General features: G+C 35.7%; 1 protein-coding gene across 3 annotated transcripts in view; it reads right to left on the reverse strand.

The window, feature by feature from the left end:
- The window catches only part of Ccdc88a (coiled-coil domain containing 88A), a 130,684-nt gene that overhangs the window by 40,768 nt on the left and 69,804 nt on the right, over positions 1–20,112 (reverse strand). For all 3 annotated transcript variants that reach the window (XM_028777317.1, XM_028777307.1, XM_028777298.1), the window contains exons 12-16: positions 16,163–16,347; positions 11,226–11,363; positions 8,657–9,727; positions 4,909–5,036; positions 1,470–1,611 (exon numbers count right to left, since the gene is read on the reverse strand). In XM_028777317.1, the coding sequence (XP_028633150.1) occupies positions 1,470–1,611; positions 4,909–5,036; positions 8,657–9,727; positions 11,226–11,363; positions 16,163–16,347 (1,664 nt within the window). The remainder of the gene's footprint in view (positions 1–1,469; positions 1,612–4,908; positions 5,037–8,656; positions 9,728–11,225; positions 11,364–16,162; positions 16,348–20,112) is intronic.

The raw sequence follows: 20,112 nt of genomic DNA on the forward strand, positions 1-20,112 counted from the left end.
ACAGTACAAAATTCAGGACATAAGGTGACTAATAACTACTTAAACTAACTATGACAAACTTTCAGCCAGTGTATGTTCCATGGCAAAATCGGTGACAAATGTAAAGATGCTGTAGGTAAGTGGCAAACAAACGTCTTCTCTTTCTGCAGTAGTCAACTATTTCTCTAGTCTAGAAACATAATAGAATAGTGTATTATTATGCAATAATGCTTATGGAGGAAAATAGACTGATGATGGGAAGACTATATCTGTAACAGAAAAACTAAATACCTAACCACTGAATTTCTGTACAGGCAGCAGCCTATTATAATCAGTATGCACACTTTGGGAAATTTAAATGTGTGTCTTTGAAGTTTTATGACTTAATGACTGTTATAAAAGAACCAAGTCTTAAAACCATGGCAGCTCCCTTCTACTCCAGTGAGAATCTGACATTTTTCTTGAACCATAACCTGGTAAGAATATGTCTCATAGACTAGTGAGATGGTCCAGTAGTTCAAAGTGTTTGCTGCCAAGCAGGACGACCTGAGTTTGATCCCTAGGACCAATATATAGAAAAGAGACTTCTCAAGTTGTCCTTTGACCTCCACAGGCATCTGTGGTGTGTCTCCATTGTGTGTGTGTGTGTGTGTGTGTGTGTACAAATACAAATTAAATGAAAAAAATTTAAAGACTCAATCTCACGCAATTATATGGAGAGATTACTTTTATTTCCTAGGGTATTTTGGATAGAACAGTTCTAAATGTGACCTACAATAATCTCCTTTACCTGTATGGAGGCTTCTACAATCCTTCTGCCTAGGAAAGTAGTAGGATGGTCAGCTCAAGGCCACCCTTGGCTACCCAGTGCTATAAGAGAGCCTCTCTAGAAAAGAGAAAAAAATAAAGAAAACGACAAGTACGTGGGCAAGGAGGAGCCCGAAGAGTAAATAGAATGAGGCTCTGTGGTTTATCACTTACCAACCTCACAAGTAGGTAAACCCTTTATATTCCAATTCACTCAGTGGGTGGAAGCAGTGCCTAACTTGACTGAATAATTCCAAATCTCACAGCTTTGGAGATCTAGAGAACATCTTTTATGAGCAGATCAGTTGCTGTAATAGCATGCCTGTGACTCTCCACTACAATGTTATCTTCACAGTCCTATCTGTACAAGTGAAAATTTACCTGGTGGGTCAATAGGAAAAATACACCAGAGTAAAGGTATCAATCAGCATCTTAAAAACTAATGAGTTTTTTTCATGGACAGAGGGTCACCTCTTGTCCATCTTACTTCTATAATCCTTCACATGTCCCTAGCTGTAAGAGGAATTACTACATGTGAAAACAATTGAGAAAACTGTATACAAACATCTGTATACTACCAGATACATGAAACAGAATAGAACACTAACATAAATACAAGCAAGTTTGTATTTTCTCTCCTTTTCTGTCCAAGTATATAAAACTATTACAAAGAAAAAACTTACTGTTTTAAGTTCATGGCGCAATTGCTGATTGTAATTTGTAGACTCTTCTAACCGAGCTTCTAAAGCAGCAATCTTTTCTTCTTTTATTTCAAGGGACTTCTTAAGAGTGGATTCTAATTTTGATTCCAAAAGTTTGTACCTACTATCCAAGTATAAGAGTAATATAGTTTGTCACTAGATATCAAAACATTTTAGAGACAATTTATTTAATACATTCATGTATTAATAAATAAGATCTAAAACCATTCATGTTTAAGATGTAAATTATCTTCCTCTTAGTGGTGGTCACAGAACAAAAACTAGTTAGTGAAGAGAACTCTGAATTATGTTACGACTGCCAAAAGAACAATCAATGCTCAAAAAGATAAGCTGAATAGATACACCCCAAATAATTCTTCTAGCTTTCTAAGACTACACCAGAAAAAAGATAATGGATCCATTATATCACACACATGTCTGTGCTACTAATATGTATGCATTTTAATGTAATGGTCTATATGACCAGTTGAGACTTAAACCTAATATAAGCTGGCATAGTGACATACACCTTTAATTCCAACACATGGAAGGCACAGGCATTCCTTACCTACACAGAGAGCTCTGGGCCAGTCAGAGCTATATAATGAAGCTCTGTCTAAAACAAAACATAGCTTAAGGGTTTTTTTTTAAACAATAAAAAAGACAATGTAGCTGGGCGGTGGTGGCACACGCCTTTAATCCCAGCACTTGGGAGGCAGAGGCAGGTGGATTTCTGAGTTCGAGGCCAGCCTGGTCTACAGAGTGAGTTCCAGGACAGCCAGGGCTACACAGAGAAACCCTGTCTCGAAAAACCAACCAACCAACCAACCAACCAATCAACCAACCCACCCACCCTTTGGGCCAGGGCAAGTGGGGGAAGGGAAAGGAGGAGAAAAACATAAAAGAACCTAAAGGGAGAGCTGGGTTCGGAGGCACACACTTATAATCTCAGCACTTGAGAAGTGGAAGCAGGAACATCAAGAGCACAGCTCAAGGTCATCATCAGCAACATAGTGAGTTAAAAAGCAGTCTGAGCTACAAGGGACACTACCTCAGTATACTCAATTGAATATACAAATAAAAACCAAATAAATAGATCTAAATTTTATATGAAAATGTTATCCCATTCTGCCTGTTACTGTAATTAAAAGATTTATTTTTGTAATTTATTTGTAATTTAAGATTTATTTTTATTTATGTGCACAAGTGTCTATATGCTACATGTGCAGGTGCCTGAAGAGACCAAAAGGGTAATTAGATCTCCTGAAACTGGAGTTAAATGTAGTTGCAAGTCATACAACACAGGTGCTGAGACCCAAACTTGGGTCCCTTCTAGATGTAGCAAGTACTCTTAACCATCTTTTCAGCCCCTTTAATTAACTAATTTTTTTATTTCCTGCCTGATCAGATTTTAAGTTTCATTGAGTACAAAGAACACATCTCACTTGTTTTAGTGTTGGATTGTTCTACAACAGTTTTTTAAAAATAATTTAATTTTTATTTTATGTGCATTGGTGTGAGGGTGTCATATTCCCTGGAACTGGAATTACAGACAGTTGTGAGCTGCCATGTGGATGCTAGGAACTGAACCTGAGTCCTCTGAAAAAGCACCCTGTGCTCTTAACCACTAAGTCATCTCTTCAGCCCCTATAGTAGTTTTTAATACATTCACTAAGTCTGGTTTTAGCTGTCTTTAATTTTCAATGTTTAAATTGCTTTAGACCATTCTGGTACTGTTACTCTGTAAGAAGAGAAAAATAAAAATCTCAGGTGAGCATATAAAATTCTGGAAAATATAAACCCAAAGAAACAATTATACTGAAAAAGAAAACAGGATAAAGAGATGAAAAGAATTACATCTGTTCACTATGCTGACAATAAGCTTACTGTATTATGTATTTATATACTTGACCCCATCAGTAAGCTACATGTGCTTTAACGGTAGTATCTTCAAAGTAGTTGTAACATTAATTAGAAAGATAGAAGAAAAACAAAGGAGTTAGGAACATCACTGATAGACAAAAAATCCAAAATGGAGAAAATGAAAGACTAAAAAAGTCTTTGTACCTTCAAGCCTTTATTGTATTTTTAACATAAAAGCTTACTTACTAGTTAAAAGAAAGAAGATGATTTAGTAGCTTAACCAGAATACTCTTTTCTATTTTTCCCTAATTTAATTAGTTATTGTTTTCAATCTCATTTCCTGAAAGTTTTAGTTCACAATATATGGTTTCTATCCAAAAATCTTTCCTTACATAAAGAAATGTGGGATAATAAATGTTACCGTATCTTGGTTGCAGGTTTTAAGTTGTTCTAAGAATCAATGAATACTGGCTACCTATATGAATTAAGGCTTGAGAAGAGGTGGTAAGTCTTAAGAAGGGTTCCTCTAAACTGGACTCATGAATTTTAATGAAAGTGTTACTTAGGTCAATACATGCTTTGCCAACAACACGAAATATTTCATAAATAGTAGACAATCCAAATAAAAAATAATACATATTTGGCACTTATATTAGACAATTAAATTGGCAATTAACTTTCTGATTAAATCAAATGTAAAATTTCATAAGAAAAAAAATAACAGTTGTCTGACCTATTTTTAAATTTAAATATTTTTAAGATGTACTTATTTTATGGCATGTATGTTTTGCCTGAATATATATGTCTATATACTTATATCCATGCCTGGTGCCCACAGAGGTCAGGAAAGTGTCAGATCCATGGAACTAGAGGAACAGATGGCTGCTGGGAAGAGAGCCCCTGTTCTCCTCAGGTCAACTAGTATTACAGTGTTCCTCAGTGTAGCTCTGGCTGTCTAGGAACTGACTATATAGACAAGGCTGGTCTTCGACTCAGAAATCTGCCTGCTTCTGGGTGCTGGAATTAAAGGCTTATACCACCACTTACCCAGCTTTAGTTTTTGTTTTCTTCTTTTTTCAAATACTCTTAGAGAAAAAGTTTAATTACATTTGTGTATATTTGTGTGCGTGCGTGCACATGTACACATACATATGTAGGAGCATGTGTGCCGTAGCATGTGTATGGAGGTCAGAAGAAAACTTGCAAAATTTGATTTCTCTTACCATGTATGTCCTGAGAATCAAGCTAAGGTTATGAGGCTTGGCCTCAGCTTTTACCTAATGAGCCACCTTATTGGCTCACAAAAGAGTATTCTTCAGAGCAGATCTGAAACAAGTGTCTCTGTAGATACTTCTTAAAAATCACATTAACCTCAATTAAAAGACAAAGAACAGGAATTTAAAAGAAATCTCTATCAACCATTAATAAGGTTAAATAGAAATTTTTATACAATTTGTCAAATCTTTACTGTCCACCTCATTTTCATACACTAACTGCATGTCAATGTATGTCCCCTTCCAGTCCCCATGGTTGAGAACTCTGCCCACACTCCACTCACCTGTCATCAGTGCTCTGCTCATCCCGCAGGAGCCGCTCTTTATTTAAACCTATCTTCTCAAGCTCATGAGTTAACTTCTCCAGATCATTGTTCATTTGTTGTGTCTTCAATTTTTCACTGACTAAATCCTTATTTTAAAAAAAATGAAAGAATGTACAACTCATTCAAGTAGCAAGAAAAGAATGTCAACTCAAACAAATCAGTACCCTTTCTCTAATCAAAGGATAAACAGACTGAAAAAGAAATTAGGGAAATGATATTCTTCACAATAGTCACAAATAATATAAAATACCTTGGTGTGAATCTAACCAAACAAGTGACAGACCTGTATGACAAGAACTTCAAGTCTCTGAAGAAAGAAATCAAAGAAGATCTCAGAAGACGGAAACATCTCCCATGCTCATGGATTGGCAGGATTAATACAGAAAAAATGGCCATGTTGCCAAAAGCAATCTACAAATTCAATGCAATCCCCATCAAAATTACAACTCAATTTTTCATAGAGATAGAAAGAACAATTTGTAAATTCATTTGGAATAACAAAAAACCCAGGATAGCAAAAACTATTCTCAACAACAAAAGAACGTTTAGGGGGAATCACCATCCCTGACCTCAAGCTATACTACAGAGCAATAGTGATAAAAACTGCATGGTATTGGTACAGAGACAGGCAGGAAGACCAATGGATTGAAGACCCAGAAATGAACCCAAACACCTATAGTCACTTGATCTTTGACAAAGAAGCTAAAACTGTCCAGTGGAAAAAGGACAGCATTTTCAACAAATGGTGCTGGTTCAACTGGAGGACAACATGTAGAAGAATGCAAATCAATCCATTCTTATCTCCTTGTACAAAGCTCAAATCCAAGTGAATAAAGGAACTTCACATAAAACCAGATACACTGAAACTAATAGAAGAGAAGGTGGGGAAGGACCTTGAATACTTAGGCACAGGGGAAAAGTTCCTGAACAGAACACCAATGGCTTATGCTCTAAGATCAAGAATTGACAAATGGGACCTCATAAAATTGCAGTTTCTGTAAGGCAAAGGACACTGTCAATAGGACAAAATGGCAACCAACAAATTGGGAAAAGATCTTTACCAATCCCACATCCGACAGAGGGCTAATATCCAATATATACAAAGAACTCAAGAAATTAGACTCCAGACAACCAAATAACCCTATTAAAATGGGGTACAGAGCTAAACAAAGAATTTTCAACTGAGGAAACTCGAATGGCCGAGAAGCATCTAAAGAAATGTTCAGCATCCTTAGTCATCAGGGAAATGCAAATCTAAATAACCCTGAGATTCCAGCTCACACCAGTCAGAATGGCTAAGATCAAAAACTCAGGTGATAGTAGATGCTGGCAAGGATGTGGAGAAAGAGGAACACTCCTCCATTGTTGGTGAGATTGCAAGCTATCACAACCACTCTGGAACTCAGTCTGGTGGTTCCTCAAAAAATTGGACATAGCATTACCCGAGGATGCAGCTATACCACTTCTGGGCATATATCCAGAAGATGCTCTAACATATAACAAGGACATATGCTCCACTAAGTTCATAGCAGCCTTATTTATAATAGCCAGAAGCTGGAAAGAACCCAGATGTCCTTCAACTGAGGAATGGATACAAAAAATGTGGTACATTTACACAATGAAGTATTACTCAGCTATTAAAAACAATGAATTTGTGAAAATTCTTAAGCAAATGGGTGGAACTAGAAAATATCATCCTGAGTGAGGTAACTTAATCACAAAAGAACACACATGGTATGCACTCACTGATAATTGGATATTAGCACAGAAGCTCATAATACCCAAGATACAACTCACAGACCACATGAAGCTCCTGAAGAAGGAAGACCAAGTGTGGGTGCTTCGGTCCTTCTTAGAAGGACTAACAAAATACACTCATGGGAGCAAATATGGAGACAAAGCATAGGACAGAAACTGAAGGAGGGGCTGTCTGATGTGGATGCCAGGAAGTGCATGCTGACAGGAGCCTGATCTAGCTGTCTCCTTAGAGGTCTGCCAGAGCCTGACATATTCAGAGGTGGATGCTCACAGCTAACCACTGAACTGATTATGGGGTTCCCAATGGAGGAGTGATAGAGAAGACTGAAGGATCTGAAAGGGTTTGCGGCCCCTTGGGGAGAGCAACAATACCAACCAACCAGAGTTCCCAGGGTCTAAACCACCAGCCTGGGAGCACATAGGGAGGGACCCATGGCTCCAGCTGTATATGTAGGGGAGGAGGGCCTTGTTGGGCATAGGTGAGAGAGGAGGTCCTTGGTACTGAAGGCTGGATGTCCCAGTGGGATCGAGGGTGGGGAATTTGAGGGTGGGGTGGTGGGAGTGGGTGGGTGGGTGGGGGCAGATCCTCATAAAACCAGGAAGAAGGGAAGGGATGGGGGTTTTTGGGTGGGGGGGAAGGGGAAAGGGGATTACATCTGAAATATAAATAAAATATCCAATAAAAAAGAAATAAAGTTTACATGTTGTACAGAAAAAAAATGGAAAATAGCTTATAGATTGTTCTTAAAGTTATTCATTGAAAAATATGACCATTGTGATAGCGATTGTCTCTCACTCATTGTTTTTTTAATTATAGATGATATATCCACTAACCAATAAAGACATAAAACATAAAAAAAAGAAAAAATGTTTGTCAAGATTACTACAACCCAGCAAGACATAATTTCAACCAGATAAGAAATGTGACTGACCCTTTCCAAAAGGTAGTGAACAGTACACTTTAACCAAGCTGAAATCATTTCTTAAAAAGCTTTTCAAGCTCAAAATACTTTTTGAAAAATATTTTTCAATAGAAATAAACTCTTTTTTTGTGTATGTGTTGCTACTTCTTTATAATGCTAATGTTACAAAAGAGTTTCTCAGAGAAACTCTTTCCTGATAACCATACAACATGGGTTTGAAAACTATAAGGGAGCCTCCAACACACTCATGGACTTTAATGAAGCACAGGAAATATCATAAATTAAATCTTATAAAATGAAAGAATTCTCAATAGTTCAATGTTGAAATTTAAGTTGAACCTGATTTTCATTCTCAAGCTTCTCAAACATCATAGAGCTTTGGAGTTTAAAAGATCTGAGATCAAATGCAGAAATTCAATCCTTTAATTAACTGTGTGATTCTGAGTAAGTTAACGTTTCTGAACCTGCTTGCTAATATGAAAGATAAAAATAGTATTTAAATGACTGGTTGTGAAAATCATATACATTTACTTGAGTATATCTAACATGTGAATCCTTAGCCAAGTACCTGGTAAGAAACACTTGCTCTAATCATTAATACCTCATAAGTAATGATTTTAAAAATACAACTTAAAATTTCAACTGAATAGGAAAGTTAGAAGTTGTTTCTAGGGTCTGGAGAGATGGCTCAGCAGTTAAGAGCACTGACTGCTCTTCCAGAAGTCCTGAGTTCAATTCCCAGCAACCACATGGTGGCTTACAATCATCTGTAATGGGATCTGATGCCCTCTTCTGGTGTGTCTGAAGACAGCTACAGTGTACTCATATAAATAAATCTTAAAAAACAAAACAACAGCAACAAAAAACAACTTCTTTAAAAAAAAAAAAAAAAGAAGTTGTTTCTAGTTCTAGTTCCAAAATTGTACTGAACTGTAGAAAAGATGGCCCAAGTTACTGATGGGTTCAATAAATGTGGGCTATAAATATAAAAAATGTTTGCCTTAAGTTTAGGTAAATATATTTACCTCACGTAATGTAACCAAGGTTTTAATATCAATAGTTGCTCTTTTCACAAGCTCTTTATTTTCTTTTTCTAATTCTTTCAGACGAACACAGGACTCTTTATATACACTAATTTCTTTGAATAAAGTTTTGTTTTCTTTTTCCAAATTCCCAATTTTCACATTATTTTCTTCTAATGTTGTATCTTTTATTTCTGCCTGTTGTCGGAGTCGTTTATTTTCCTTCTCCAATTGTTTCTTATCCTTTTCAAGTTGAGATGTCTCTTGCTCTAATGACTTGTTTTCTTTTTCTAGTTGTTCCAGTCTTTTGCTAGATATTTTCAGTTCCTCTAGGTTTTTTTGTAATGTTTGATTTTCCATCTCTAAGTCTTGTAGCTCACTCTCTAACTGTTGGATTTTTTTATTGCTATTTTCTAGAGCTTTTTGTAGTCTCTGATTTTCTGTGTCTAGTCCCTGGTAGCTAACTTCCAAGCGTTCTGTCTTCTTGAAAGAGGCTTTCATGAGCTCCAAGCCCTTCTTAAGCTGCTCCTTCTCACTCTCCAGCTCCTTGTTCTCCAGCTGGAGCTGGGCCATTTTCATGCTCGCACACTTCAGAGACTCCACACTTCTTCGCAACTCTAAGTTTTCTTCATCAAGTTGGGAATTCTCTTTTTCTAGAGATTCTAACTGAAAAGTAAGGTTTTTAAAGCTATCCAAGCTTTTTTTAAATTTCCTATTTTCTCTTTCTAGCTCTGAATTTTCCTGTTCTAATGTCTCAAGTTTTTCACACGTAATCTTTAAATTAGTTATCTTTTTCTGCAACAATTCATTCTCCTTTCCAAGACGATTCAACTCATTTTCAAGTTCTTCTGCTCGCTCTCCTTTCTCTCTATAAAGCTCTAATTCCTTTTTCATTTGTCTTTTTTCAAATTCAATCTTGCTTAGTTTTCCACTTGTTTCTTTGATAGATTCATGGAGAATTTTATTTTCTTTTTCAATGTCTTTCACTCTTGCCTCAGCACTAATCTGGGAACGCTGCCGTAAGGAAGTCACTGTTTGATTCAGAAGTTCATTTTCCTGCTCCAATATTTTAATCTAATTTGACAAAAAAAAAAATTAAAATTACAATGAATAAATATAGTCTTTAAACTTTCAAAAACTAATAAGAAAAGAATGTGGATGTTCCAGAATGTATGGTTTACTGCCTAATGTGACAAATATTTACTGAAAGACATCTGTACTGTCCTGTCACTAACGTTCATGTTTTTAGGGAGTTTACAGTCTGAAGGAATGGCTAATAGAATTTACAATTAAAATGATCTTCAGATTGTTTAGAATTAACTTACTTCAAATGTCCCTAAAGACGTTAAGGTATAAATTTTCATTAAATAATTTTTATGTTTTTTCCTATACAAGGTGGATCGATGTCAAGTGTTTCTGTGTCATCATTTCTAAGAATAATTTTAATTGGGTAACATATAAACAACAAAATGACCTAGTACATCTAAAAACAAATTTACCCAATTTACAGCATAACTTGATATGAGTTTCAAACTTTCAAGTGTTCAAGATGTTTGCTGCCATCACACTGCTTCCTTGTTACTGGGTGGAAGTACCATGCACTTTCTCCAACTTCTTTTTAAAACTGCAGGGCCATTCTACAGACACCTGAAAAGTGCAGGAACTGAAGAACACTTATAATGAATTATTATTATTATTATTTTTGTTTTGTTTTGTTTTTCGAGACATGGTTTCTCTGTGTAGCCCTGGCTGTCCTGGAACTCACTCTGTAGACCAGGCTGGCCTTGAACTCAGAAATCCGCCTGCCTCTGCCTCCCAAGTGCTGGGATTAAAGGCGTGAGCCACCACTGCCCGGCATAATGAATTATTATTAAGCAAACAGGCAATATAAAAATTTCTAAGCTTCTCTTCAAATTTTCTAAGTATATGGTATAGAAAACGTACAACGATAGAGCAATTCCTCCCTATAGAGATGGAATATATTTCAAAATCCTCCATGGATACTCACACTGCAAATAGTTCTCAATCTCTATGTACTGTTTTCTTTCCTCACACAGTGATGATTAGGCACAGTAAGTGTATCATAAACCTTGGTGTAATTTTTTCTTTCCTATTTGGAAAACTTTATAAACTTTTCACCTTAAGGAAGCACTTAATAGTTTCTCTGATATATGTGAATTGCAACATAGGGACATTATTAAGCAAAATAAGGGTGACCTGAATGAAAATGCTATGGCACAGGCATACCCTTATTACAGGGTAATTAGTAGTTATGGGCAGGTAGTGGAAACAGGAGGAACTTGTGCGGCCTGGAATATACAAGATTTTATGACACTACTCAGAATGACAGACAACTTAGAATTTACATATTGCTGACTTCTGGAAACAGCTGCATACATTAAATGACTTACCGTTTTTGGACTGTGATGGACTCTAAGTAACAGTGAAGGAAACCTATACATAATGGGGAGCTATTGTAGTTAGTTTGAAATCCACAAAGTTGTAGTGGATGTCCTTGTAGTGGCATATAAACATTCACTTTAGAATAACTGCTTAAGTGAGATACACCAACCTGTCTCTCTGAATTTTCTCTGAGTGTTTCAATTGTTTTTTCAAGCTGAGCTTTCTCTTTCATTAGATCCTTGCTTAAGTTTTGACAATTCTGAAGACTTTGCTTTTCTTGAATAATTTCATTTTCAAGAATTCCAACCTAGAGAAAATTAAATCACAAAGCCAATATATTAAAACCTTAACAGACAAAATATTCCAAATCAAAAGATGACTATTTAATTAAGGATAAAATCATTCTAATATCCAAATGATAGAAATTAAGAATCTTGTATAAAATTTCGAGTAGCATTCTATAATGATTGTATAAAGTTTGCATACATGACTCTTATCTTCTCTATGTTAAGACGGGTTTCTAGTTTGACATACAAAAGCAAATAAGTACTTATGATATACAAATCTCATCAGAAAACTCTTGACTACAGATTTGTAATATACAATTTTATTACCCTAGACAATGTTGGTAACAAAGAAGAAAGAAATTATAAAAGATCAGGTAGGCAAAAGAGAGATGTGGTGATGGAAGTTTAATCAAACAGCAAATAGGGTACTTGGTGAAAATTAAGAAGGAAGAGCAATACAGAAGAAATAACCTGAAGCAAAACTTACATTCTAGGCATACGTGACATATGCCTGTAATCCTGGTATTCAGGAGAGAAAGGCACAATTTGAGGCAAAAGATAGCAGTGTCTGTCTCACCTTCTGAGGGCTTCATTTTAACTTTACATATTGATTTATTTACGCAGTAGTGAGGATTAAACCCATGGTGTTGTGGCACTGAGCATACTAAGCGAGCTCTTCAATCACCAAGGAACACCCTTCCAGTCTGTGGTGTTAGAACAGAGGAACTAGTAGAAGTAACAAGCTTGGGGGTGGGGGGAAGCTGGGATCCCTGCTCCTTCTACTCCCTTTCTTCCCAGTTGTCATAAGGTGAACAGCTTTGCTCCCCCACATGTTCCTTGATACAGTATTTTTTTTTACCTCCTGATAACTAAATAATTTGTTTTTACCTATTACATATGGAAATATGTAATGATAGTTTAGTGCTACCTAACAATTCGATGGGCTTGAGAATCTGTTAAGAGACAGGCTTCTGAGCTTAACTGTGAGGTAATGCCTATGAGGGATTGCTTATAAGGTTGTATACATGCACACACAAACATGTATAAACACCACACAACCACACAAAAATATCTAGCATAAAAACGAGAGTCTATTTGGAAAATCTAAGGCACTGGTTCTCAAAGCAAGTCTCTAAGACAGAAAGATACATATTACACAGAAACATCTTAAGCAAATAAATGTATAGGTATACATCTTTAAAATTTTAATTTTGTGTGTATGATGTATGCATGTATATGTATAGGCATAGTTATGACATAGCATACATGTGGAGCTCAGATGACGTTTGGGAATTTTTTCTTCCATCTTGGGCTGTGAGGATTAAACTCAGGTTGTCAGCCTTTTATGGAATGTGGTTTTCTATTAAGTAAAAATAAAAATCATCTAATTCAGCTAATATCTGAGTAGCCATTAAGTGCTAAGCGTTCTGCTGGTTTCTGGTTTGAAAATGCCAGTCTTGTATTTGAAAGGTATATCTCCACATCGAAGAAATTCTCATTTATATAATATTTGGAGCATCAATATATACTAGTCACTGAGCAATCTTACTATTTCCCTGTTGCTAATGATTTTGAGACTTGGTTTCCTGCTCCACAACCCAAGTATTGTGACAGGACATCATCCATGCTGTGCAGTGCTAGGGATCAAAGGAAAAGTTTCATGCATGTGAGACAGCTCCACCAACTGGGCTATGTCCTGAGTCCAGGTATGCCCAATTTTCAGCATACCACTGACATAGAATTATGTCATGTGAACCTCAAAAACATGCAAAATAAACTACTTGGTTATACAATTGAATATTTCTATTCAAGGAAAGTCTAATTAAAATTCACAGGATGGAGAGAGATGGTTTAGCAGTTAAGGGAGTTCACTATTCTCCCAAAAGCTCTGAGTTCAGTTCACAGCATTCATTTCAAGCAGCTTAACAACCCCTCTAGCCCCAGCTTTAGAAGATTCCTGTTGCCCTCTTCTGACATTCCCAGTCAGCAGCATACACATGGCAGACAGCCACACAAACACAAACACACAAATAAAAATAAATCTTAAAAAATTCAGTTTTTAGCTGGGCAGTGGTGGTTCACGCCTTTAATCCCAGCACTTGGGAGGCAGAGGCAGGTGGATTTCTGAGTTTGAGGCCAGCCTGGTCTACAGAGTGAGTTCTAGGACAGCTTGGGCTATACAGAGAAACCCTGTCTCAGGAAAAACAAAAAAAAAAAACAAAAAAAAACAAAAAAACAAAAGAAAAAGAAAAAAATTCAGTTTTTATAATGTTAATTTGCGCTATTATTTCCTACCAAGTGTGATGGCAAATGGCTATAAGCCAAGCACTCAGGAGACAGAGGTACAAAGACCACAGTGTATTCAAGATCAATCTGGGCTACACTGCATAATGAGTTCCCAGCCAGTTTAGATGACAATGTGAGATACTGTCTCAAAAAACTAAATGAAACAACAACGAAACCCATTTCCCACTAAAAGAAATAGAAACTTTTAGAAAAATGGCTGTTTCTAATATGTCTTGGAGTAATGGCTTAAAAATAAGTTTCAGTACTGGGTGTGTTGCTGCACACCTTCAATCTCAGTACTGGAGAGGCAGAGGTAGTAAATCTCTGTGAGTTTAAGATCAGCCTAGTGTACAGAGTGGGTTACAGGTTTGCCAGAGCTGCATATAAAAACCTTACTTTAAAATAAAAACACCTACCAAAAGAAGGAGGAAAGGAAGGGAAGAAAGAAACCTTAGCACTAAGGCTATGATAAGGAATCTCAAAATAGTTTTTAAATAGTCTCTTACTAATCAGCATAATCCCTAGTTACAGTCTAAATACCTATCTTGATACCTATAGATAAGTATAGTCCTCAGACTTTATCATGGAAACTTTTCTTTGCGACACACAGTGACTATGATACAGCTCCTGCACCTAAGACTCAAAAGGGACCTTGCTGTAAGACTGTGTGTCTTAGAAATAAATGACAAACTACACCACTGTAGTCTCACCAACATGGCTACCCAAACAATAGCTAAACAAGGATGATAACAAGAGTCATGCTAACATGGAGGTGTAAAGGCTCACAAGGCCTTAGCCCTAGACAAACAAAATCAACAAGAATACTGACAGTGGGAAAAAGAATCTTCCCTGGAGAAGAGCACATAATTGGTCATCCAATACCAAATAGTCAGATCTGAAAACATATACATACAAATAACATTATACAGATTTAGGTTATATTTGTGAATTTAGGAATACACACACATCCCTCAATTAAAGAAAGAGGCCATGAATTTGAAAGAAAGTAAGGGGAGATGGATACATTGGAGAATTTGGAGTGGGAAAGGGAAGGGGAAAATGATATAATTATATTATCTCAAAAATATTTTTAAAGAAGGCTCACATTTAGATAGTAAGATCATAAATGCAGAAGGCAAAGATACCTCAAATGTTAAAATACACAAGCTCAAAAAACAAACAAACAAACAAACAAACACAAAAAAACAAAAACAAGCACAAAAATAACAACCCACTAAAACAAGTAACAGATTTGATTTCTCTCTGGAGGCTATGTGAAACCGGTTCACAACCTGCCATCAGGTAGAAAAAGAAAAAGGACATCAGTGTTCTTCTATCAGCTGTGCATTCAAGAAACTGATACCTTAAGAAAAAACAATAATTCTAAAAAGCAAATTTTCTTTGTAATAAATCCAATTAACAAACTACGAAGTAATATAATTAGAATAACAGGATGTATTAAACCTCTAATTAGTTACAGAAACTAACTTACAAACTTTCTGGAACATCACAAAAGACAGACGAGCAGACATACCACCCAAATGAGATATACATACTCTCTAAATATCCATGGTTAAAATAAATAATTTTAAAGCACAGTAAGCTTGTAGATAAAAGAAGAAATACTTGACGAACTTGATGAAATACAGAAGATGAACTCGCTAAGTACAGAACAAATGAAGTAAGCAACAAATCCATATTGTGGATTTCACAATTACTACATAATTACTATACAATCTAATTCTGTCAACAGAAAATGTGCTAGGAAAAATAGAGGAACTTCAATACTAAATAAAAGATGTCAGCATTATAGCAATGGATTGTGTACCTTTTAGTGAGATTTGAGACTAACCAGTAAACACTTGTTTTCAACAACAACAAAAAATTACTTTGGGCAAGTGAGAGGCCTGGAGACCTGGCTAAATAATTAAGCTGTTCTTGCAGAAGGCAAGAGTTGAGGTCCTAGTAGTCACAGAGGGGCTCATAACTGTCTGTAAGTCCAGTTCCAGGGGATCTGATACCCTCTTCTGGCCTCTGCAGATACCACATACACATATTACACAGATACACATACAGGCAAAACACCTATATACATAAAATAAAAATAATAAAAGCTTTAAAAAGCTAATTTTTGGTATGACATAATTGTGTTCTAAATTTCTTATCTTTTGGAGATTTAAACTCTAATGTTTTGTTGTTAAAATAAGAGACTGATCCCAAGGCTATAAGGAAGACACATGATGTAATAATGAAGTAAGATCAATAACAAGTTTGGTTTTTTAGTCTCTTTTTTTGAGGTGTGAGGACTGATCCAAGAACCACTGCATAGACCAAGCCCACGCTCCGCCACTGAGTAATACCCCAGCCCAATTAAGTTCACTACTACTGAACCTGACTGACAGTCAGAGGGTTTGCTTCATTTATTCCACTTAATATTTAAAAATGAGATTAAACAATATCAATACATTATGAATGAAAATTACAAGTCACTGATATAAATGAACATTACAATAAAGATTAAATTTTGGTTTACCTTTTTATTCAGCCTCTGGTTTTCCTTTTCAACTTTGAGGATTTTGGAAGTGCTACCTTCTGCAGCGCCCATAGTACTTCGAAGCTCTTCTACAGTTTTCGTCAAACTTTGATTTTCCATTTCCAACTTTAATAACTTACTTGATGTTAATTCATTTACCTCATGGCCCAATGATTTCTGTGGTGCTGTAATATTGAAAAATGTCACTAGTTAAACTATTAAAAAATACTGATTTCTAAGGTACCCTGACACTTGATCTTTAACACCATAAAATGTTAAGTTATCTAAGATAGACACAATTAAAAAACTAATGAAACAAAGCTAAGTCTTGAGCTTCTAACATACATAACTTAAACTTAAGAGACTATAGAGTTCTAGTTCCATGGGAAATTACTTGGCAATTGTCATGTTGATGATGCTGGGTTATTTGATAAATTACGAGGATTGCCTTGCAATCTTACAAGATCCCTCTAACTCAAGAAATAAAAAGCCTACCTTAAAATTTTGAAGTGACTTCAAATATTAAAAGTTAGCTAGAGAAGAACCCTTATAAATTGTTTGAAGATCATATACACTGTTCATATTCTTCTGAAAAAAGAAGTCAATGCTCAACTTAGGAGTGAAGATCAATACCTGGTCTATTTTGTCATGAGAAAGCACGTTTAACATAACACTCTTTCTTTCCCAGCATTTTTATTGATTCTATGGAAATTTCACATCGTACACACCTGTCACATTTACTTCTCAGTCCTGTCCTGTCCTCCCTTGTCTAGGCTGTTACTATTTTGGAGGGTAGGGGATAGGGGGAGGGTTGGGGTGGAGGTAGGGCTGTCACTGAAGTCTTCCATGTCCCTATTTCTCAACTGTGCATCTGTATTCATATCATTGCAAAAGTACATGTCCCTATCACATTTAAAGATTGGTCAAAATTGGGTACAGTAAATAATCTTATTATTTAAATAAAGAAAAACTATTTGTTCTAGATATCACATTGGTACCTTTTAATTGAAAGTTTACTATATAATCACAAAATTTTAAAATCCTACTAGACTGTCACATATTTTGTTGTTGATATTTCAGGCTTCAATCCTTTCACTTCCTCAGAAATATTACTTCTTCTTGGTGTGGTGGCACACATTCCTAATTCCAGCCCATGAGAAGCAGAGGCAATAGGATCAAGAATTTCAAGGATCTCCTCACCTAATTTGTTGAGTCTAACTCCAGCCTGTGCTTTATGAGACCCTAACTCAAAGGAAACAAACAGCATGACTTAAATTTAACTGTAAATTTACAGATATACTGTTCAGAATGATTCCGAGTGAAGGGTTAAAATATACATCTGGAAATACAACATCACCTTTTTTGCATTTTGGATTAAAAAAATTTTTTAAGTGAATAATCTGAGTATACCTAAAATATTAAAAAAATCTATTAGTATTATCATTTTGCAAATCTGGCTTTGTCTCAAATTAAAACATAACATGGTAACAATATAATACATTATTCCTTTCCATCAGCTTGCACTGTCAGGCAAGCACTCTTCCAAGAGCTGTAACCTTAGTCCTACAGTATTGAGTGTAGCACTTCGGTCAGTTCAACCTGGATTACATACTTTCACAAGAACAAAACAAGCTCATCTGTTGCATTAAAAACTTTTCGATATCATTAGGTACAGTTTATTCAATTATAAAATATGATATGACCTAGGAAATAATACATATATTTTTTCATAATTATCATTGAAGAATGACAAAAATTTGAGAATAAATGGAAATTATTTGTTTTAATTGTAAATGTACATTTTCATGTAAGTTATTTTGGTTTTCATGTTAGTACTGGGCATATTTTTAACTGAAAAATAAAATTTATATTTAAAGCACACAGCATGATGTTCTCTGGTAGTTTTATAGTTAGTTGCAGGTCTTCCTTTTCAATCTTTCATCTATTTGCACTGGTGTGAAATCTGAGTATATGTCATTCTTTTACAACCGAGCAGCATTTTCCCAGCATCATTTATTGAAAGGATTATCATTTTCTACATCACTTCTCTGTCATGTTTGTCAAGTATCAGTTGAGCATAAATGCATAGCTTTATTTCTGAGCTTGCTATTCTGTTTCATTTCTTTATATGCCTACTATTTTGTTTTTGTTGCTAATATGCCATTTTGTTTGTATAAATGTATATTTTTAAGAGCATTTATTTTTATTTTATGTGTATGGGCATTTTGTCTGCATCTATGTCTATGAACCACTTGCAGTCCTAGTGACTTTGGAAGCCCGAAAAGTACATTAGATTCCTTGGAACTGGAGTTACAGGACGGTTTTGAACTGCCATGTAGTAGTGGGAATCAAACAAGGGTTCTCTGGACCAGCCAGTGCTTTCAACCACTGAACCTTCTCTCCAGCCCTAACTCACATTTAAAAATTTGTGTGCTGTTTTTCTTCTTTACCATGTGGATCTTGGAGTCTGAACTCAGGTCATTACGAGTGATTGGTTACAATTACCTACTGAGCCACCCTGACAATCTGTTTATTATTTCTCCTCCTCTTCTCTCTTCAGGGACCTCTTCTTCCCTCCTCCTCTTCTCCTCCTTATTTTTTTTTTTTGGGGGGGGGGAGAGGGGTGTTTTGAAACAGGGTTTCTTTATATAGTCCTGGCTGTACTGGAACTCACTCTGTAGACTAGACTGGCCTTAAATTCAGAAATCCGCCTGCCTCTGCCTCCCAAGTGCTGGGATTAAAGGCATGCGCCACCACTGCCTGGCTTCCTTCTTCTTTTTAAAGATAGGATTAATTTGTGTAGCTGTGGCTGTCCTGGAACTCACTATGTAGATCAGGCTGGCCCGAAATCAGAGATCCACCTCCCTCTGCTTCCTGAGGGCTATGATTAAAGGTGTGCACCACCACCATTTCTTCTTAATAGATATTACAAGTGGGATATTTTTCTTGATTTTTTTCAATAATCTACTGTTAATGTATGAAAATACTATTTTGACTTTATATACCTCATCTTTATATTTTTTATTTTATTATTTTTTTAAATTTTTAAATTTTTTATTTTATTTTTTTGTTTTTTTGAGACTCCTGGCTGTCCTGGAACTCACTCTGTAGACCAGGCTAGCCTCAAACTCTCGAACTCAGAAATCCGCCTGCCTCTGCCTCCCAAGTGCTGGGATTAAAGGCGTGCTACCTCATCTTTATTTAACTAACTTTTTTTGTTGTTTTTAAACTTACAGTTTTGTCCATTTTCATTCAAACCACCATATTCTCTGTCCTCCACATAGAGGTAAGCACACATATACAGACTTTATTAGTAGCAGAAAAGTGAAGTCTGAGCTGCTTTCTTTGTAACTCAATTTACAGAAGTACAATTAAAAGCTACACAAATACTTTAATAATAAACTTTCATGAGTTCACTACTTATTAAGTCAGCACATAGGACACTAGGATTTTATTATTAGGTTCTTAAGTATAAAACTGGAAAAACTTTAATAAATGATATAAAGGATGAAACATCTAGCTGTATAACTAATTATTTATAAGCACTAAACTAGAAATTCTTTCAGAGTTTATATCTATGTACTCTGTTTACCTGTTACCTGGTAACTTTGTACTCATCATCCAGCATAGTGTGTTACATTTGACAAGTGTTTAAAAAATATCTGCTTAAAAAACCCAGGTAAAATAATCTAATACTGTGACATTTAGAAACTGTAGAGCTAATAGCAAACCCAAGCTTATAATGCAAACAAGTGTAATGAATTTAATTTTTAAGAAAGGTTCTGGAAAAAAAATAAAGAAGCAAAATACAATTTTTTTTTTTTTGGACAGTGTCTAACTATGTTGACCTTGCTGGCCTCAAACTCAGAATCTGCCTGTCTCTATCTACCTAGTGAGTCCTGGGATGAAAGTCTATGCTACCACACTCAGGAAGATGTTACAAATTTATC

Source organism: Grammomys surdaster, unplaced genomic scaffold (assembly GCF_004785775.1).
Source record: "Grammomys surdaster isolate TR1022 unplaced genomic scaffold, NIH_TR_1.0 67, whole genome shotgun sequence".
NCBI classification, from domain to species: domain Eukaryota; kingdom Metazoa; phylum Chordata; class Mammalia; order Rodentia; family Muridae; genus Grammomys; species Grammomys surdaster.